The sequence below is a fragment of the Drosophila novamexicana genome, unplaced genomic scaffold (genome assembly GCF_003285875.2).
Source record: "Drosophila novamexicana strain 15010-1031.04,08,12 unplaced genomic scaffold, DnovRS2.1 tig00000564-arrow-pilon, whole genome shotgun sequence".
Taxonomy (NCBI): domain Eukaryota; kingdom Metazoa; phylum Arthropoda; class Insecta; order Diptera; family Drosophilidae; genus Drosophila; species Drosophila novamexicana.
Window position 1 is genome coordinate 2,913,139 of NW_020824810.1, and position 22,761 is coordinate 2,935,899.

At 41.5% G+C, this 22,761-nt stretch overlaps 1 protein-coding gene across 1 annotated transcript in view; it reads left to right on the forward strand.

Moving 5' to 3' along the window:
* The first annotated feature begins 1,915 nt into the window (after positions 1-1,915).
* The window catches only part of LOC115762432, a 62,919-nt gene continuing 42,073 nt past the window's right edge, over positions 1,916-22,761 (forward strand). The window contains exon 1 of the mRNA XM_030704629.1: positions 1,916-2,499. Coding sequence (XP_030560489.1) covers positions 2,431-2,499 — 69 coding nt within the window. The 5' untranslated portion in view covers positions 1,916-2,430. The remainder of the gene's footprint in view (positions 2,500-22,761) is intronic.

Below are 22,761 nucleotides of genomic sequence, written 5' to 3' on the forward strand. Positions count from 1 at the left end.
ATTTCCATTCGTCGAGGTGCTAAATGCGGAGTGGGTGTTGCTACTGCGCCCGCCTCTGCCTCTGCCTCTGCCGCTGCCGCTGGGCCTCGGCTCCCCATAACGACATAATAATAATAAGCGCTGCCGATTTACTCTTTCATCCCGGTCGGGCACAGGCGCGCGAATCTATTCCCGCATCGCTCGCACTCGCGCGCACGCTGCCCGCTTAGCCGTCGCTGTACGAGTGGCTCACGCCCACGCCCACTCTCAACAATAGCTCAGTTGTGTGTGTGTGTGTGCGCGAGTGTGCGCGCGTGTGTGTGTGGCATAATTCCACCCGAATTTGCGGCAAATCCATTGAATTTCGCTACAGCGCACAAAAAGTAAAAGAAAACGCGCAGCCGAAGGGAAGTCGCTCATGTGGGTGGGGGGCGGGCTGGGGTGGGGCATGTTGGCGAGCCTGTCGCGAGACAAGTGCAATTCTGCGCCGGAACAGGTTTACCCCAGTTCGTGTGCGTGCGAGTGCTAGTGTGTGTGTGTGTGTGTGCGTGTGCGGTGGCTCTCTCGCGTTCACTCTCTCTTTCGCTCGCTCTCGTTGGTGTCGTTGTGTGCGTGTTTTGTTTTGGTCACATGCACACACACAAGCAAAGACCTACGCTCTCTGAGCAAAATACTACTATTTCTACTACCTTTTTTTTGGTAAGGTTGGTTTTATGGAATTTCAATAGAATTTACTCTTGTTTAACAGATGTTTTTGTTTTTTACATGGTTTTATTAGGTTTATTCATTATTATGTTAATATTATTATTAAAAAGTTGAAATATGTACAGTTTTAAACTTAATAATAACATATTTTGGGGTTTCTGGAGGATTGTACCTTGGAACAAAATTCCATAATACTGCCCAGATATGTCACTAAAATATCATTTAAGGCCACAAATCTATTCTCTTATAATTCTCTTATAAACCAGAAAGCATTAGTTAGTTCTAATTCAAATTAAAACCAACCAATTATGTAAAAAGAACTTATTACCAGGATTACAAATGTATGTTACATATGTATGTGCAAGGGTTACATACCTATGTCTGTTCAAATTGTCTGGGATTATTTCAGTTAGGATCTTTACCAAACCTTGTCAAACAGAGCCTTTGCCTTGGCAATAACTGATCCAAATCATGTAGAATCTTTGCCAAAAGCTCTTCAAATAATCTTAATAATTTCCACCGAATTTGATAGTTCTAAGAAAAAGTGTATTTGAGTTTCTAAGAAAGCTCTTTCACGAGCAAAGTCTCTCAGTTAATGTGCATTAAAATAACCATCCAATATTTATAGAATAACTCTGATAATCCCGAACAATTTATACTATTTTGCAGTTCTGCTACTATTTGAAACACAAGAGAGCGACTGACAGAGAGAGAGAGAGAGAGAGAGCGGCAGAGCGAGAGAGAGCGAGAGCAACGAGAGAGCGAGAGGCATTGTTACGCACACAAATGCAAACGTCAGCAGCAAATGAAACAGAGACGAATGCGAAGAACATCGCGTCGTGCGGCACGCGGCTGCAGGCCGATGCCGGCCGGTTCGGGCCGGGTCCGGGTACGGGTCCGGGTCGGGGGCGGTTCGGGCTCGGGTCGGGCAGTGCGAATGCGAAAGAATTTGTCAGTTGTGCGACAACTTGTGCTGTGAAAGGATGTCTTGACGCGCGTCCGTTCCAGAGCAGAGCACTCGATACACGTCACATTTGGACACAAATTCGAGCTACATCAAGCCAAATAAAAATAAGAGAGCAACCGAGTAAACAAAACAGCACAACAGGCTGCGCTTATCACAAGAACAATAACAAAGAGCATTAGAGAAACGAAGAATCGTTGAATTTGCACCGCGCGCGCCAGTCAGTCTTCATTGGCAGCTTGCCGAGGATCTTTGTGCGCTTCGCTGGTTTGACTTTTGACACGCTGCCACGCCCACAGCGCCCAGCATATTAAGAGCGCCCACAACATTTTTTATGGCGTATCCGCGCCCGTGTGCTAATGATGTCGCGTCGCGCTGAGCCGTGCCACAGCCAGAGCCAGAGCCAGAGCAGCCGCTGCGGCAGCCTCAACGAATCCGTTCCGCCAAACGCAGTTGCCGCCGTTGCAAGTCGCGTCGCCGTGTCGTGAGCTCTCAGGTGTTCAGGTGTGTTCAGCTGCCCGTTTGTGTGCGTCTAATTTGCTTTGGCCATAAAGTTGGCGCTCTCCCTCTCGTAATCAAAGCGTGCTTTAGAGCCTTATCGCGAAATTATAATAATTGATGCAACGTTTCCATCACAAACCAACCAAGACCAATTAATGCCAAATCAACGGCCACGCCCACACAAAATACATATATAAAAACTAACAAATCGTTGAACTTCGAGTGCCACAAATTCAAATTGAAAGAATCGCAACTGAAGCTGAAGAACGCCAGCTCGTTCCATGATGGACTTTCAAAGCGCTATGGAAACCTTCGCCGAGGCCTGGGTGGCAGCCAATGCCGGACAGCAGGTGAGTTCTACAATCAAGTACACATCTATACAGTTATATATGCAGGCTTTTTGAAATTCTGATAGTCCTCGGAACTACTCAAAGCCAGGCTCAAAGTTTGTTAAATGCCGAAGTAGTCACAACTTTTTATCGCTAGGTTTATTTTACGAAAGTTTTTCATAAATTCACTTCATTTTCGACCGATTGTTCCTATGGTAACTATATGATATATAGTGGTACGATGCATCCTATTCCGACATATATAAGGCTTGCAAACCCGACTCAAGTTTAAGGAGCTTAGCTTTAATTCTAAAGAATTTACCTACATCTATTTGTCTGTTGTTATATATATGTTAAGCATATATGTTCTCTATAAGGTCGGATATGATGAACTTATAATACCCTCTACAAGCTCATGATAATCTATTATATTCATGCTCCAACTCGTAATATCCAATCGCTTACAAACATATCACCTGATACCTTTCTCCCTTTCTCCCATTATCGTTTTAAATTTTCATACGCTTCAGATTTAGCTGGACGTCATTTTGTGGCGCAGGTTTATTCTCGGATTTAGCCGTAAACTATTTCAATGGGTGCTACGTACATTAGTCACCGTTAAACTTCAAAAGGCCGCTTGCCCTTCCGTCTCTGCGACAACAATGTGAATCAGTGCAAATAAATACAACGCTGCAAATGCCAACAGTTAAGCACCGAGCCTAGAATACCCTATCCGGTATAGGGAAACCCATAAATAGCATTACATACTAGATGAGCTTAGGCCTTTGGCAACTATTCTTTGATAGCATGAATATCTTGGGGTTATCTACATAAAAAACTCGAATTATATTTCTATTGAAAATATTGAAGCTTATTTATCATATATATAAATAAATATATATCTGGCTCATATCCATAAAAAGAAATTAGACTTATCTCTCGACTTCCAAGCTTTATGTGCAAAAAAAAAGTCAAGTTTTTGCGACTTTTTCCAATTTATTTACTCAAAAATGTATATTATATTTCTCGACTTGCTACGCTTAGATTATAAAGGATATCTCCATTAAAAATGTCGAGTGCTTCCCTTAAAAATTTTATTTAATCAAATTTAGCATGTTTTAGTTTTTTTTTTCTTCTAATGTTCAGGAGCTAGGGTTTCTATATCATTCGATATGGTAAATATTTTCAAATATGTAAGCAATATATAAAAGTTATATTCAAATAAAATTAAATTCTACAATGCACCTTAAAGCTGGATCAGATTGATAATGGAACTGCGGGATCTGTAGCTTCTCTTCCAGGTGTTAAAAACAATACAAAAATGAGATTAGGAAATAATGTTCACATAAATAGTTTTATGTTTTTCTAATTAGAATAGCTTCTAGCTTCTTTTAACAGATTTTTCTGCCCGCTGGTTCGAACCCCCAAGTCGACCAACTTTTGGTTAGGGTACACCAAAAAAACACACACCCACACACACATAAATGCTGTGCACTAAATCGGGTTCATTTGTGATAAAAAAAAAATTAATATAAATAAAAGAGAACTCCATGTGCGAGAATTTTTCGCTATTTATGCAGATTAAGAGATAATCCTTATCGGCGCCGCTTCACCGAGTTCCGAGTGGAGATTGGAGCACGATAAGCGTTGCTTTTCCAGCTGGTGTAAATATTGGTTTGGCTTTTTTTCCTCTTCTTTTTATACCCTGAACCCATTAAAAATGGGTATAAGGGTATATTGTATTTGTACAAAATCCAAATGTATGTAACAGGCAGAAGGAAACATCTCCGACCCCATAAAGTATATATATTCTTGATCAGCATCAATAGCCGAGACGATCTAGCCATGTCCGTCTATCTGTCCGTCCGTCCGTCTGTCCGTATGTATGAACGCAAGGATCTCAGAACCTATAGATGTGGCTGCTCCTAGTGCCCGCGCAGATCGAGTTTGTTTCCGATAATCGATAACTTACTCCGTTTCCAAGCAATCGATAAAAATCGATATCGATATTCTGTTTTTTGGGCAGTTTTGGTAAATAATAAGAGCTAGAGTCACCAAAGTTGACATATAGCTTCTAAAATAGAATATATATATGCATTTGATGTTGGAAGAAGAGGGTTCAGGGTATCCCCTAGTCGGGAGCTCCCGACTAGAACCTCTTACTGGTTTTTTTCTGTATGCTTAACCATGCGGCGGCCTCTTGGCTAATTGCCTCTTGTAATGCGTCTTGCCCCAACGCCCCACGCCCTCCTCTCAGGTGGCGATATCCAAGCTTTTAGCTCTGCCAGATAAGATAATCCTCTGTGCTGGGTGCGTCGGCGACTTTTGCTGCTTATTGCTAATTTGGGCATAAGGCGTTGACAAAGGCGCACCTCCGCACCTCCGCCCCCCACCACCTAACGCCCCACACACACACTCGCCCGACTTAGATATGGGCACGATAACTGGCGATAACAGCATGTAACTGTAACTGTTAATGTTTGACTTTAGCTTGCAGCGCGTCATCGGCTTTATCATTGAAAATGGGCAAGTGAGAAATTGTTTAGGACAAATGCAAATGCAAATGAAACGGCCAGAAGAAGGCATCTCTTGGCCCATTTTGGCCAGGCTGTGGAGCGAGACTCTCTGGACATGTCATTCGGTTCGCTTTTGTGAATGCGCTTAGCTGGGAAACAAGCTAAAGACACGAGAATTTATCATGTGAAGTCCTCGATATCTTTGATTTCTGTATTGTCGATATTTATCGATATTTATCGATATTTATCGATATTTATCGATATTTATCGATGTTCTTCAAATCGTGTTGCCATATCTTCATATCCTCCTCAATATTTTCGATTTCTGTAACTTTGATTAATATCGATGGACTTATAAGCATTCCTCGAAATTCGACAATTCATTTGCTTGTGATATCTTCATATCTGCCTCGATATCCTGTCGATAAATATCGATATTGAGCAAGATTATTTAGGGTATCTCGTAGCCTGTCACGCCCGTCTAGAACACTCTTCACTTTTGTTTTTTATCGGAACTGGGTCTGATGACTGCGGCGCTGACGTCTTCGCCCTCCCGCCGCTGCCCCGCCCCCTTTGTCCCCGCCCGTCGCCAAGCTGTCATTGATATCGCAATTAATCCAAATAAGTGCGATAAAATTGATTATGAACATGCTGGCGTGATTAGTACAACGCACATTTGTGGATAACACACACACACAGATACACACGCACACACACTCACACATACAGGCAAGTCACATATTGATGGACTACATGTGTCCCGGGGCATTTATTAGCAGGCATAATTGATTATGTCGTGTGAGTGTAATTATTATTTATCTGCCGCACAACAAATTCCTCAATTGTGTGTAAGTGTGTGTGTGTGTGCCATATGGCTATATAGACGCCTTAGTCAGTTCATAATCAGCTTCATCTATTTCATGCCATTTGGATGGATTTACAAGTGATTTTTGTCTTTTGAACGCGAACTGAAAAAAGTATATGGAAAAACCCTAAAAATTGTGTTATATATTAAATAAATCAAAGTATTAACTGAATTTTGTGTCGACGATATCAACACACACACGCACACACTCGCACACACACACAATCGACTTATCGGCATTGTCTTCTTGCCTAAATCAAACCGCAAGTTCGACAAAATTTTTATAGACAAAGCTCGACAAGAATGTTGTCAGCTTTTTTTCCTATTTTTATTTTTGTGTTCTTTTTTTTTTTTTTGACAGTTTTATATGTGGACGCATACGCTTAGTGAATCGTGAATGGGATTAAGATAAGACTAAGTTGGGCAGATAATAAAGCTCTGGTTATGTGGGTCTGCGCAGAGATATGGGCGCTACCTATTTTCTCTCCAAACTTTATAGTTTGTGGGCGCTTATAAATAACCACAAAAGAAGTACAAACGGCAACAAATCATTTTATAAATTGTTATTATTATTATTTATTTGGCTGTGCGAACATAATACATCGAGTCTCATAGCTTCAATTGATTTTGCAACTAATTATAAAGCATTTAGTTTTATTGTTGTTGTGTGATAATTTGCCGCACGATATCGAAAAGACAAAAGAAAAAACGAGGCGAGGTCTAAATACCCTTTCGACTGTTGACAAGGGAGCTTTATAATATTTCAGTTCGGTTCGTTTCGATGCGGCTTTGAATATCTGAGGATATGCCTAAGCTGCGTTACAAATTGCACTACAAATACCCAATACCCTTTAATAGAGAATAAAAGTGGTAATAGAAAAAGCGCAAAGAGACAGCAGATAATGACATGCGTGCCTGCCTTGTGGTTATATCAGCTGCTGATAGGACGTTAGCTAAGCGACTCTTGTATTATAAATTTCACACAGATTAGACGCCGATTGGCTAAAAGAATATAATAATAATATTAATAATTAAAAAAAGACATGTGATCTAGAAATTTATACGAAGCACTTGCTGCAGCATTTCCTGCTTAGCGCGCATCATTTCCGCAGACGGCAATCAATAAGCGAATGCGCAACGAATCATTCGAATCATTCAATAGCCTAACCCCTGACCCCCCCCCCCCCCCCCCATGTCGCTGCCCCTGCTCCGCCCCTTTTCCGAACTGTTTCGTTAAATTCCGGTAGTCAAATGTCCATTAAATGCTGCTCATAAATGTCCAAACTGTTTGTCATCTCGTTCAGTTTGGGGGCCGCCCCCCATTGTATTTTTTATGGCACGCCTCTGCCTCTGCCTCGGACTCGGACTCGGACTCTTTATTGTTGTCTTGGCTTTCTTTGCGACAGGTGTGCGTGTGTGTGTGTGCCTGGCTCTAACACCTTTTAAAACTCTTTCTGCTGCCTGGCGCATTTATCAGGGTTTAGGCGTGTTCCTTTCACACAGAGAGCCGCATCTTTTAGCCGCTTTTGCTTTTCTTTCATATTGTAACACATTTTTGGCATTTCATTCTTCGCTTTCCCCCATAATACCCAGACCCTAGCCGCCGTCTCAGCGCTCTGAGTTCAGCGCCTTTTTACGACGTTTCGATTATGCGCTGTCGAGTTTGCGTATGCGATTTAAAAAATTTATTAATTATTCAAAGCCGATTGGATTATAATAATTTATAATCATTATTATCATAAGCTGCTCGCCCCAACTGAAACTGAAACTGGAACTGGAACTGAAACTAAAACTGGATACGGAATTGGACTTGAGTCTAAAGCTTAAAATGGGCCAGGCCCTGCCCATTTGCGTATTACGTTAATCTAGCTAATATAAATAAGACAAAACTAATATATACCAGTTCTTGAGTTCGTTTAACAATAAATATGATTGCATCAATATATAAAAAGCAAGAAAAATAATATCGATAGCTGCTAAAAGCGTTTGTGTTAGGGGATTTGAGCTCTTGATTTCGTGGTCAGTTGATCGATATTTGTAAGCATAGCTCGTTTAATCAGTATACCCTCATGGGCAAATGTGCAGGGTATAGTTTGCTTAACGCTTTCCGTAAAATAGAAATCAGAAACAAGAAACATAATAATGTTAGCTGCCAAGGGCTTCGATCCTCAAACTTTGTAATCTTCAGCATTGAACGCCGTAAGTGAATATACCCGCATTAGCAAAAGTGCTGGGTATAGTTTTCTATACACTTGCCGTAAAATTGTAGCGACATCGGGAAACGCTTTAAGTTAATTACAACTTGTCAAGTTGTCTGGAAGTTTGGCAAATGATTTCGGCTCAAATGAACTGGCTTTAAATCAATTTCGTGGCATGTTTTTTGATTTTCTATTCCGTTTTTGAAAAATGCCGCCCTCTGATAATGTGATAATCAACACACAACAAAATGAGTGTGTGACTTTCTGTTCTTGTTGTTGTTTGTTTTTTTTTTCTTTTTTCTTCTTCTCCTTCTTTTTTGTAGTACCTAGCTGAGGCCCCCCGCTGCTGCCCCTGCCTCCCGCTGCCCCCAACGAGTTAGGAGTTGATTTTTTCTTCAGCTCGTTTTGTTGCTGCTGCTGCAGCTATCGTAAAACATTTTTGTTTCGCAGCTAATGACACATTGATAAAACGATTTGTAAGACATTGCGATAAGTGCGGTTCAGGCTTTGTAGCTTAACCAGCCGTAAAACTCTACGATAAACTGAAAATGACGTGTTCGGGAAATGAATATGAGTAAGAGAAATATCTTAAGATCGCAGAGAAGAACCAGAAAATATGACGAACCGAAGCTTCAACGCTTTTTCCTATCTATTTTATTTTCTCAAATAATAGTGTTACTTAAGATTATTGTTAATTTTTACTTAAGAGCACTTTTTCTACTGAGGGGAAAAGCTGGGTATTCTGAAACGTTTGATATTCTAATTAGGCATTTAATTCTAAACATTTAATTTTCATCATTTAACGTATTAAATAATTAGTAAGACACTTGTCAATCATTCATAATTAATAACTGAATTCAAATCAAAACATGTAAGAGGTTCTAGTCGGAAGCTCCCGACTAGGGGATACCCGAAACCCTCTTCTTCCAACATCAAATGCATATATATATTCTATTTTAGAAGCTATATGTCAACTTTGGTGACTCTAGCTCTTATTATTTACCAAAATTGCCCAAAAAACAGGATATCAATCGATTTTTATCGATTGCTTGGAAACGGAGTAAGTTATCGATTATCGGAAACAAACTCGATCTGCGCGGGCACTAGGAGCACCTACATCTAAAATTTCTCTAGCTCTTATAGGTTCTGAGATCCTTGCGTTCATACATACGGACAGACGGACAGACGAACAGACAGACAGACGGACATGGCTAGATCGACTCGGCTATTGGTGCTGATCAAGAATGTATATACTTTATGGAGTTGGAGATGCTTCGTTCTGCCTGTTACATACATTTGGATTTTGCGCAAATACAATATTCCCTTATACGCATTTTTAATGGGTTCAGGGTATAAAAAGGAAAGTCATCTAACTTGAACTGAATCCTTCTGTTGACACCGCGTTTCCAACTCAAACGTTCCAGGATTTGTATTGGCCATAACTTAATTTGATTTTATTGCTCAGTTCGCTTTACACAGAAGAAGAATTTTCCCCTCCAAACCTGTCAGAGTTGTGCCTTTATGTATTTTTAAACACATTTATTAAGCAGCTTAATCAGCATATGGAAAATTCAGTTTTGGGAAAACACGAAACGAAAAACATGAATAATATTTATATATTATATATTTTTCTCCCCCGCACGAAACATTGTCACCTACCTCTCGCTTAATTAGTGGATTTGGCGTCTCCAAATATATTTCGAGGAGGAGACAGTCAGTCCCCTCGCACATTGGGTTTATTTATATACTGGAGCGCATACTAAATCCGAGAGTGCGACATAAATTTGACTTAATTTTTGTTTGAAAATTATGACAAGTGGGCTGGCATATGATTATTGGGCGGGCATAAAGTATGTTTCTCTCCCGCCCTCCCCGAGAAACAAGTGAAACGAGAATCCGAAAATGTTTTCATATAGCAAATCATTTCTGGGATATTTTTGCCGTCTCGTGTGCATGACGAAGATAAAAAAAAAATTTGAACAAACTTACATAAGCCGCAATGATTATTTTTTATATGTTGTGTATTTTTCAGTTGTTTTGTTTCTCTCAAAAGATTTATAACATTTCATTTCGTTAATTTCGAAAGGGGCTCGACTAAGTCGCCGGCGCATATTACTAATACGTCCCGTTGAAAATCATAAGCCGCCCGGCAACAAACGATTTCTACAAGTCACAGCGACAATCGGCTTAAACTAATACGCAGAGCCAGAGACAGAGACAGACTCGGTCTCAGCAGCATATTTTCGTTAATAGCAGCCAATGATGGAAAAATGTCGGTAACCTCGTCTTATTTAAAGTATTAACTGCTAACTAATGTGCGACACATTATAACGAGCCAACACAACAAACGGCAAGTGAGAGGCGAGAACTCAACGAATGCTCGACTAGGCAGATATCCAGTCTTTTGTTAAGGGAGGGGATATATAGAGAGTGAGAGAAGAGAGAAGAGAAAGAGGAGATAGGGTTGAGGGAAGAGACAGAGGAGAAAAGGTACAGGGAGAGAAAGAGAACTTGGGGGAGAGAGGGTAGATAAAGATATAGAGAGATAAAGAGAAAAAGGAGCGGAGAAGCGATAGACAGATAAATATTTGGAGAGATATTGATAGGGAGAGATAGGGAGACTATGATATATATATATATAGAGAAAGAGAGAGAGGAGATGTGTAGAAGGAGAGAAGGAGATATATCTTCCTCCACTCATAAGTTTATACAGAGCGAGAGTGGAAGAATGGGAAAGGTTTATTTAGTGACAGACGGAGAGAGGGAGATATACTTAGAGAGCGTGAGAGAAGGAATATTATAAAGTCAATTTCAAGTCACGTTCAAGTCAAGCTGCTGCAAACACATCAAAAATGCTTTTCCAACCATTAACAACACATGTTACTAGTAAATCAGTATACCCAATGCTGATGTGCACTGGCTATAGCAAGTAAATCTCTGCTGCTTAATATCAATAAAACGACTGACCACAGCGCTGGCTACCAGTTCAAGGCGCTACCGGAGTGAAAAACAGGTGAAGCCCAGCCCAAAAGCCAAACCCGAGACCAAACCCAACAAACTCCAACCTGAGGCTGGAGCTGATGAAGCGCTGATCATGCGAGCAGCTACAAAAGAGATTATATTTCCCCAACAAAATGTGAACGAGCATCTTTTGCGCTCACTGTGTGTGCACTGTGTGCGCATGTGTGTGCATGTGTGTGCGTGTGTGGAAACGCCTAATGCGCAGTGCTGCTCGCCGGCGATCGCTGAGCTGCTTAACTAAATCCGGCTTAAGATCCGACACAAAATTAATGTCGTTGAAAAACACAGAAAAAGTCACACATTAACGCTGCGACTGCGACGCTGACGCTCAGGAAGTTGCCCTTAGGGGGAAACGTTGCACGGGCTCCATTCCGAGCGAGACATCTGGAAAATGTTTGACTGCGGATTATTTCGAATTTGCCAGACTTGCGAAGATATTGCCAGTGGGTGCTACTGCTTGGGAGCTGGTCAGTAACTAAACCTATACAAATTCTCAACTAATCCACACGCTTTCTCTAGTTAAATTCCCCTGTCCCCCTACCCCACCTTGCCCACCTGTGCTAATCGATCGAGACTTTCATCAAATAATTTTTTTGTTTTTTTGTTTTTTTTTTTGTCATAAAGTCGCGTGTTAATCACAGTCGTAAAGCGCACAATAATCGCCAGTTGGACGATAAAACCTGACCAGCAAATCGGTAATTAGTCAAGTTTAATCTATATAATGGGGCCGCCTTTTATCCAAATCTAATCAATGTCAACTCAACTACGGGGCCTGCCTTTGCCGCCAACAGTATTTGAGTTGGTTTCTTTTTTTGAATACCCTATACCCTAGCACAATTTGGTCATAGTAGATATTTTCAACCCTTTGACTCTTTGTGATCAGCATCGACATTCCATAGAGAAACCTGGCATGTTTCCGTCTTTCGTCTGATTTGTAAGATATCTTCAACAAACTTTGTTTTTATTAATTCTGTTATGCTTCTTACATCACGAGTTTTTGGCCAGAAATCTTTTTTCTCCATCAATATATCCTAACCAAGCTTTATTATTCGCCTCATCAACCTTAAGCCCTTAACATGTCTGCAAGTGTATTAAAGGTTCGGCCGTCCAATTATTTTATTATATATTGCATGTTTTTATCGAAGACCTTTCCAACTGGGCCCGTATGCCCAGGACAAGCAACCGATCGCCCGATTGAAGCCCATATCTTTTTGGGTTCACATTACGATATAAGCGTGCCCCCTCTCCGACCCCGCTTGACAACACTTTGGCTTAATCTAATCGACGTCGCTGAGAATTACGCGCATGTTGACCAGCCGCTAGAAAGATAACCGGAACGACAGCGGGCTTAATAGGGGTACGGACTGTGGAGATGTGGAGTGTGGGGTGTGGGGTGTAGGGTGTCTCGGGTGTGGGGTCTGGGTTATGGGCTGCCTGGCGGCAGCTTGGCCTAGGTTTTCATTTTGTTTTTTTTTTTGGGTTTTTCGGGTAAACTTATCAAATCGAATTTCGATAAATTACATTTTATCTTAATGAAGTGCCTTAATATGGTGTGTAGCCACTCTCGACATACATAAAAACAAACACAAGCAGCGCTTGATTGATTAAACACAATTATCGAATTACTTCTCGTAGCGCTACTCCCCCCGCCCCCACCAAAAAAAAAAAACATTGTTGCGAGTTGGATAATGAGTAAGCCCAAGGGTATGCGGTGTCACATGTTGAAATTGAGTGCATCTGGAAATAGTCAACTCACATGTAATTTCCTTTTTATAAACAGGAAAAAAGACTTTTTATCCAATTTAATTTTTATCGATAACTTCTTTGCGATACCTGCAAAATATCGATTAATTCAAAAGTAGAAAAGTAGATACCATTTTAATTTTTATCGATATTTTAAACTTTACTTCCACAACTTCAACTTTAACAGAAGAGAATATTACCCTATAACATATAATTTTCTTTTTATATACAAGAAAAGAGACCTTAATCTAATTTTAATGTTTATCGATAAGTTCTTCAGCAAAATATCGATTAATTCTTAAAGACACTTTGAGGAATTGCTTTAGAATTCTTTGATTTTGCAAGCCAATTATATTGGTTTTCTTTTGCCTTGCTGGCGGTTGGATATATGTATCTGTGTGTATCTAAGTCTATATTCATGCTATTTGCTCAGGGTCGAAAAGCAAACTTAAGTGACCGTTGGGCAAAGCGTTGCGGCCAATGTGACGAGCCAAGCAACACCAACGCCTCAATGCACTCAAATCCAACGTCATCGTCGCTGGCACTTTGCGTGTTCGACACGAACCCAAAAACAAAAGTGCTGTGGTGAGGAGTGCTCGACTAGGAAATACCCTGAACTCAAATGTGATATAAGACTTTGGAATGTGGGAAGTGTGAGAGCTCTAAAAAGTGCTCTATTCTTAATATTAGGATATGTACGCAAGGAATACTTTGTTTGGTGTATCCAGCTCTTTTAATTGTCGAGTAATCGATATTTATCGATATCACCAAAATGGGAGGACCTATCGAAACAAATTATAAACTTAATATACGAGAACATATATTTATGTAAATATGCGATGGACAGACAGTTCCGATCAGGAAGATAAATATGCTCTAAGGTTTCCTTGAGCCTGTTCTTTTCATTGTCGATTAATGCTCAAAAAAGTCGTATCTCAAAATCGATATTTATCGATATCACAAAAATGGTTGGAATTATCGAAGGAAATTACAAACTTGTTTGGCGTATGTTATAAGATAACATCTATTTATCTAAATATGCGATGGACAGAGGGTCCCAATCGATGCTCTAAGGTTTCCTTTAGCCCGTTACAAACACATTCAGGCAATCATTATACCCCTTTCACATCTATCAATGGTTAACGCGAACAAAATAAAGTAAACAAATCAAATGCTGAACCAATTGCAACCTTTCAGTTGGCCGGTCGCATGTCAAATCGTGGGTTTTGGACTCTCGGCCCGGCTTATCGATGTGGACACACGATATGCCATAGCTAAACTTTGCGTGTTAGCTAAACCTAATCCATGTGGTGAAGAGGGTGGAGGGTAGAGGGGGGGGGGCTGTGTGTGAATGTCAGCTTATCTGAGCCGTGTTGTGTCATTTAGTTTGATGTCGCTTGAGGCAATTGCAAATGACAGAGGCAAACAAACTAATTAGCAATTGGTGCTCAGTCTCGAATCGCATTGCCATTTCCATAACCATTGCTGTGGCAGGAAGTTGTCAGCATTTAACGAGTGCTTGACACACAGACTCTCTCACACGCACGGCTACTCACTCATTCACTCGAATAGTCGCAGTCAAACGAATACACTCACACACTCACTTGCAACCGGAGCAGATCATGGAAATGCGCTTATGTCGGATTATCCCGTAATTTATGTTTGCAGCTCGCTGCAATCACAATGGATTCGCCTTCAGACACACACACACACAGACACGCACACACACATACACTCACAGCTAATTGCCACGATCATTACACACACAGACACACACACACTTGCAGGCTAATGACAATGCGGCGCAATGTGAGAGGAAACGGCGGCAACTCGCAATTGCTGCAAGCGTTTTGTCTTGGCCCGTTCGTTGGTAGGCACAAGGGGACAGGGGACAGGGGCCAAGGGCACGGACAGGGGCAGGGGCAGGGGCAGGGGCAGATGACAACGCAGAATTGTGTCATTCTGTCTGCAATGGACGCAGGATCGCAGCCAGGGAGACGACGCGGCAAGCGCAAGTAAAAAGTAGGAAGCAAACAGCATTTGGCTGAGAGGGAGGAGGAGCGGGGAGAGGGAAGAGGAAGAGGTGGAAGGGGGCACCCATCAACCGGAAGCGTAATCGAGCTAAACGGACACACAGCCAGGGAAGTGAGCAATGTGCGTGTGTTGTGTTGTGTTGTGTTGTGTTGTGTGTGGGTTAACGTTAACCCATTGTAAAAAACACAAACAAAAAAAAAAATACGACGACAAAAAAAGAGCGGGAAGCATTGAGGAAAAACGCCATGAGGAAATTCAGGCACTGAAAAACTCGCCAAATGGCAGAGTCTAAAAACAAAAAGAAAAGAAGAAGTAGAAGAAAAAAAAAAACGACAGCTAGGAGAGGGCAATTAATAAGACGCAACTGCTGACCTGTTCCGGAATGCCCAACAGGTGAGCTCAAATTGTGCAAGTTGGCCTTAACAAAAAAAAAAAAGGACGCACTTTCTGTTTTCATAGAACAAGTCAATGTGGGGTTGCATTAAGACTAGATCAAGTTGGCCTGATAAAGAAGAAGCGGTAACAATAAATTGGCGCTTTCAGCGCTTGCTGTGAAATAGTTTCTGATAATGGAATTACTTCTGACCTAACCTAAAATGTTGACTTCAACATGACCTCAACATGACCTTGGTATCACAACATAAACCTCTTGTTTAATCTAAACCTTCTTTTACAAAACCAAATCATATTTCTTCATGTTTAAAACCTTTTAAAATAAAACTAAAGGCCGAAAGTTGGTTCAAACTTTGACTCGAACCAACAACCTTTCTTTTAGTGGTTCTAATAAGGAACATGACTTAGCATATATCGAACACATGTAACACATGTCTAAGATATCACAACATAAATCTGAATCTTCTTTTAAAAATCATATTTCTTCAAATTTGAAACCTCTTGAAATTCATCTAAAGACCGAAAGTTTGTTTAATTAGATATCTGCGCTGAGCCCAAAAATTGTGCTGTGCCTCAAAAACGATTAAAATGATTATTGGGCGACAGATCTGGGCAATGTGCAATATATATACATATATATATACATATAAAGCTGGCGTCGAACTTCCTGAAGTCGTAAAAAAAGCACTAAAAAGGGCAAAAGTATCTGCATCTGCATTTGTATCTGTATCCGTGTATCTGTGCATTTGTATCTGTATCTGCATCTGTATCTGCAATTGCGAATAACATTTTAATGCATTTGCTGACAGTTGCGGCAGGCAGGTCGCCAGCCAATTGATTGGCTTAATTTCGGCTGTACTTGCCACATGTGGCAAGATGCGAGGTCAGCTGCCCAAATGCGGTTTCAAGTGCGCGCGGCATTAGGCATAGAAATGGGTGGCAGATGCCACAACATGCCACATAAAAAGGTGGCAATTAAAATGCAATGCTGCATTTGGGGGCATGCCACAAATGCGACGCTTATGGAGCGTCGTGGCACGCGACATGCCACCAAGTGGCAAGTGCCGACTGGCAAGTGGCAACTTGAGTTGCGAGTTATGCGTGCGAAAATGTTGCAACAACAGCAGCGTCTGCAAATGTGGCAAGTGGCACCTTGTTGCTGCTGCTGCTGCTGCTGCTGCTGCTGCACAGCGTTTAATGCGTTTCTTGGTGTGAATTAATTTTATTGCCCAATTGTGTGTGTCTCGGCGGCACATGTTGAAACTATTAAGCGCTAGCGCCCAACTCCGCCTGGGCCCAACTATGTAGCTTTATGGCCAGGCCAAGCGGCCTGCCCCCCATTTAACGAGCCCCGACATTTTCACTTTTAAATATGTTTCCAAATAAATACGTCGATATATTTCAAAAATATTTGACTAAATGACAAAATGTCTTTATTTCTTATGCTGAAATTGGCAAATTTGTTTGACACCGGAAGCGTGTCTAGCGGTAATTACGCGCACATCTTAAGTATTCCAAAGAAAAGAAAAATACAACAAAATTTTGTTCAAGTTAGGAGAGAGAGAAGCGCACGTGCTGGTACGCTGCGTGCTTCCTGCCGCCGGGTTTCACTTTCAGCTGCAACAGAAAGAGGAACAGCAACAGCAACAGAAACAGGAGCAGGAGTAGGAGCAGCAGTCGCCAAAAGGACGACTCCTCGCTCAGAAGTAGGTTAGACTTCTCTGCCTGCTGTTGCTGCAGGGGTGCTCCGAGCAGCGGCAGAGACCGGGTACAGGGGCGCAGGGGCGCTGCTCAGATACTCTGATATGATAATCTTAAAATCGAGAGCTCGCACCTCATTTTTGCGGGCCTGCTAGAGCCTTGGGCCCGCTGTCCCATTGTCTGGCCGAGTGCTTCCTGTCTTTGTGTGTGTGTGTGTGTGTGTGTGTTGGCAATAAAAACGGGAACTTGTAAGCCAAGGTGCAGACAACCAACACACACGCACACACCACACACTCAGATCTACAGACTCTAATCGCCCCCGTCGAGGCGAGGGCTGTTCGTCATTTGGTTTTATCATTAACAACGACTCTTGCTGTTGCTCTAACTATACTCTCTTAGGGTATATTATAATTGTCTTCAATTGTGTAACGCATAGCAGAACATATCTCCATCAAGAATATATATGCCTGATCAATATTAACAGTCGAGTCGATATAGTCATGTCCTTCAGTTAGTCTGTTTTTTTGAAACTTTCTTGCTCAACCTTGGTATTCATTTCCCGAAGAAACACAGCTTCACTCTTCTAAAATTTCTTCCAACTCATATACTATATTATATGGTTCCCATAGGAATAAGTAATTGGAAAGGAACGTCTACACATATCTTATAGGGCATTCAATCTTCGGCGTGCTGTAGATACTCGCTTCGTTCATGTCGTTTTCTGTTTTTATCTTTATCGCTTGCCTGCGATCTGCCCCTTGTGCTCTCTTTAAATATAAAAAAAAGTGAAAACAAAAGGCCCACAAATGATGTAGAAGTACTTTTGGGGAGTAGGAGCTGGAGCTCACTGCTAGACCAGACTCTAGCCGGCCCAGGAAGTCCCCTATCGTCTATCAGAATTGGCAAATATTTTAATTGGACTCAGCTGCCGTCGCTGGCGTCGACATGGCCAATGGCCTAGACTGATCTAATCAAGGGCCGCGGCTAATGCCAAAAACGGTAAAAGCTAAGCATTTGGCCAAAAGTAAAAGCCAAAACAAGGCCAACAAAAAAATGGCCAGCCTTTGATGTCACATGTGTGTCCTGTCTGCCGACATATCCTGTGCTTTTTTCTCATTTCTGCAAATTAAGTTAACTTCCTGTCTGTCTATGGCTAATAGCAAATTAATAAGTGCTTCCGGTCAATTTTTGCGGTTGATTTTTTGTTTTGTTTTCCTTTTCTTTTGTTTTTGGAGTGGGCCATGGGCGGGTCTCACTGTCTGGCAGGACAATTGGCAATTGGCAACTGGCAACTGGGGCGGCCGCCTTTTGTGGCGCTCGTCCTTGACACATTTTGGCCTGCAACTGCTGTTGCCGCTTTCCACTTGAATGGCAGCAGGTCGCAGGACACGGGCGGCCCTCTCTGTCTTGCAGCTTGTTATCTATGTAGGGCTCTCGGCTATCGCGTTGCACACACACTCTGTGTGGCACGCTGCACGCGGCCAGTTGCAGCCACACGTTGCCGTTACCTGTCCCACTGTCAGTGCGGAGGGTTCTGTCTTTGCCCTCTCCTGCGGCTGCTTCCTGTTTTCTTATTGTCTTGCCCTGTGTCTTACATCTACTGCAATTGCAACTGCAACTGCAACTGCAGCCGCAGGAAGAGGCAAGTTCCTGCGCCCGCGCACAGCTGTTCAAATGACCCAATTGATAAAGCGAACCGACCCTAATCTTGCGAGTGTACTCTGTTTACTTCTGCTGTTGCTGGGGGGACGAGATTGGGTAGAGTACACAATCTTAAAAAAATAGCGAATAAAACATTTCAGCTCAACCAAAATTAGAAATTAGCAATCATTTTCTTATTAATTCACATGCTTTCAAAAGCTTTGCCATAAACTGTTGACGATTCTATCTCTCCAGCTTGGGTATAAATAAATTTATTTTTTAAATTAACAGCAACTGAAAATAATAAAATCTTCCCTTGAATTAAACGAAAACTGTGAATAAGAAATATTTTTCAAATTGATTAAGTTGTTAGTTTTTTAACATAATTCGATAAGTTTTTGCTCTTGATTTTCTCTCTGCATTTAAATTCTCATATAAATATTCAGCTCTGCGTCTATTATTAATATCATAATTAAATTTTAATATTCTAAAATTACACTTATAATTATTCAAAATCAGATAAGAGCAGCAAATTGATGTATCGCAAACGATTCAGTGCGCTGTACACCGCGAGAAATTGTTGTCTTAAATGTACTTTTTTTTTCTTATAATTATTTGGCAATTATTTAAATTAATCCCAACTAATTTAATGTGGTTTATGCTTTGATTTATTTAGTTGCAAAAGAGTTTGAATTAATTTCTTATTTAATTGAAAAGTTGAGGCATTTTCGCAAACTCTTCAATGCGCCGTACACTGCGAGAAATTGTTGTGAAAAATTACCTCTGTTTTTTTCATTATTTATTGTCTATTATTTAAACTAATTTTGGCTAATTTGTTTGGAAGGTTTTTTTTTTTTTTAATTAATTGTCAATTAACTAATTTAATGTGATTTATTTTGCTGCAAAAAGAGTTTTGAATTAATATCTTATTTAATCGATCTGCCAATTTCTGTGCGTGTATTTTGTGGCAGACACGAGTGCTGCTTGCCACGGAGATGCTGTGGCATGCCTCCAGCTGCTCGCATCTATGCCGTCGGCTATCATCATCATTGTTGTTCTTGTTCTTGTTGTTGTTGTTGTTGTTGCCGGTCTACTCGTATTTTTCACATTTTTAGCTTAATTGCATTGGCTGGCCGCACGTTCCACTGGCTGTTGGGGCCAATTGTTGGCCCTGCCTCACGTGCAACACAACAGCAACTGGTATTCTGCTGCCTGCCAAGTAGCTAATAGATGCAACAGACACACACTCACACACACACACACACTTAAGTGGCGGAGGGGGTATGGGGCAACATTGTTGAGGGGCACACATTGTTGGCGGGGGTGGCGACGCGCTGCCATTGCTGATGGGGCGTTGACAAGGGCAAGGGGGCGGCGGGTTGGGTGTGGCACAGGTTGCAAGTTTGCCTTGTGGCAGGTGTTTGTGTTTTGGCTTGTTAAGTTTAAGATTGTTTGATATTGTGCAGCAGCAGCAGCAGCAGTAGCAGTTGTTTTTGTTGTTGTTGCAACGTGTTGCTGCAACGAGCGCTTTGGCGCTAAGCGACATGTTTCAATTATGATTGTTGGCGTGTTTTATTAATTACGAGGTATCAGCTATGCCATTTAGCTGGGCATTTAGTACACAGACACACACACACACACACACCCTCTCCTCATGTGTGTGTGTGTGTTTAATTGCGCATTGCATTTGTTGTTGCATTCACATGCCAATCCATGAAGCATAAAGCCAGCCCAGCAAAGGATATGCCAAATTAGTCTAAAACAATTTCAACAGTTAGTCAAGCAAGACACGGCCCAGCCAGGACATAGATATAAGCATGTGAATAAGGTCTCAGGCTATAAATTTCCTCCTCACTTTCTATATAACACTCTATGCATCTAGTATAAATTTCTTAACTTTATCAATAACTTCTTTCTTTATCCCGGAGCTCGAGGCAGCCAAAAAAGGTTGCCATAACATAGGCAAGGTCGCCAAATCCAGCATTAAATAAAAAATGAATACATGTATATATATATATATATATACATATATATAAGCCTGCCACACGCCCTTGCCCCCAGTCACAGCGAATGCTGCAGAGAATCAGAGAGAATCGTCATCTTAAGCGCGTCAACTGAACAATCTAACTGATTGCTTACAAATGAATCTCAATTAAAATTAATTCAAAACATGAACTGGGTATTATTTACCCGTTTGACACTCACACACACACACACACACACACACACACGAGCGTGTTAGATATATGCCACAGATTGACATACATCTGCGTTGCAAGGGGCGCTGCCTGATCAACTGAAGCTCATGACATTGCAGCGTCGAGCAGATCAAGAAGCAGGCACCATCATGGTGTTATGTATATATAAATATATATATATACACATATATATCAGCATCAATTAATTTGGTATTCGTGATTCTACTTAACATCGATTGACCCCAACAGATTAGTGGGGGCAAGCAGAAAGAAATGCAAAGCAACATTCTTCTGAGGGGGTCGAGAGCTTCGGCTGTGACGCAAATTGCCAAGTTTTTGCTTTTCGTTATTCGCTCGCTTTTCACGCTTTTCATGCTATATATACCATATATATATATATTTATATTTGTGTTAATTGCCCAATGCCAGGCGCTTTTTGGGGCGCCTCGGCTAGCTGTTGACTATCTAAAGCTCAATTGGTGCGATTGAATTAAAATCGTTTGCTGCCACTTGCTGCCAGTAGTTAGAGCTGGCGCCTTCCCCCGTCAGTGCCTACGCTTTGGGTGTCGATTAGGCTCTCGCAGATCACTTTTGATTGCTCTGATATTTGCTTAAATGATTGATCAATGAGACAATTGGTGGAAGACGCAATCTCTCGTGCCAGAGAATTTGCATGATTCTCAAAAGATGGAAAACAACAACAAACGCCGTGAGATCGACAGCCATTCGTCGGCATCGGGGCAATCAGTGCCACATTGCGTTATTGAATGTGGCCTTATTGATTGACAAATAGCATATATATGCCACACAGCCAGGCACTGATTGTGCACTGATTTGTGTATCAAACCATTACACAACAAGTCGACCCGCTGTTCGCATCTCAAGCCGACCTTTTTCAGCCAGGTGTGCATCGAAGTTTTCTTCTTCCATCTAGAGTTGATGCTGTTTCAAAATGTATGACTCGATCGATCTGAATATATCGTTTATTAAGCTTAGCTCGAAAATTATAGTATATGCAGTTCCTATTTCCTAGCTCGGATATCTCCCCTATCCATCCTCCCAAAACTGGCATAATGACATCTTTTAAGATAAATTCTTTCGCTTTTGTATATAAACATATTTGTATTCCATATTTATTTAATCTCTGACAACTTCTTGAGGATCGCACTATATTTCTTAGTTAGTAAAGAATGCATTTCTTATACACAGTGTATAGCATAAGGAAGAGGAAGCACAGTCGTGTGTGCGTTTGTGTGTTCTGCTAACATGAGCTTGACGCCGGGTTCAGAATATCTCCAAGTCAGAAACTCGAAGTTATTCTAACAAATAAGTTTTTGCGATACACAACAACTTGTCGGGGGTTATTTGTCAGTCGAGCCTGAAGCGAGGCGCAGTTGTTTTTGTCATAACAACATTCCCAGATCATTTAAATGACTCGCAAAGAAAGTGTCCTGTCAACTGGGTTTTAGGGGTTGCCCCGGTCATGCCGTGCCGGGAGATGCTACTCGGTTTTTTGATCCTGTGAGAAGTCAACTTCATAAATTTGCTGCTGCTCATTCGGGCTTGACAAAATGTGTCCCTTGCCTTTTATTTCTAACTTGTATAAATGCTAACCTATTTAATTGACTTATAATTGGAGAAACCCACACACACTCAGCCAGAGAGACAGAGAGAGAGAGTTAGGGAGCGAGGGAGCGAGGCAGAGAGGCCGGGCACCAGCATATGTGTAACTAATAATTTTGTGCGAGGAATTCCTCAAGCGCAACAGAGGGCCAAAGGCAACTTTTCGGACGTGCACATCCCCTTGGCCCTGGTCCCTAGTTCCTGGTCCCTGGCCAGGATCACAATCACATGTGAAAAGTTAGCGGCGCGCAAATGCAGCGACTGTCCAAGAGTCACAGTTGAACGAGTTTCGGTTTGGCCAGGGAAATGACAACGGGCTGCATACAGAGTATAGAGAATAGAGTAAAGAG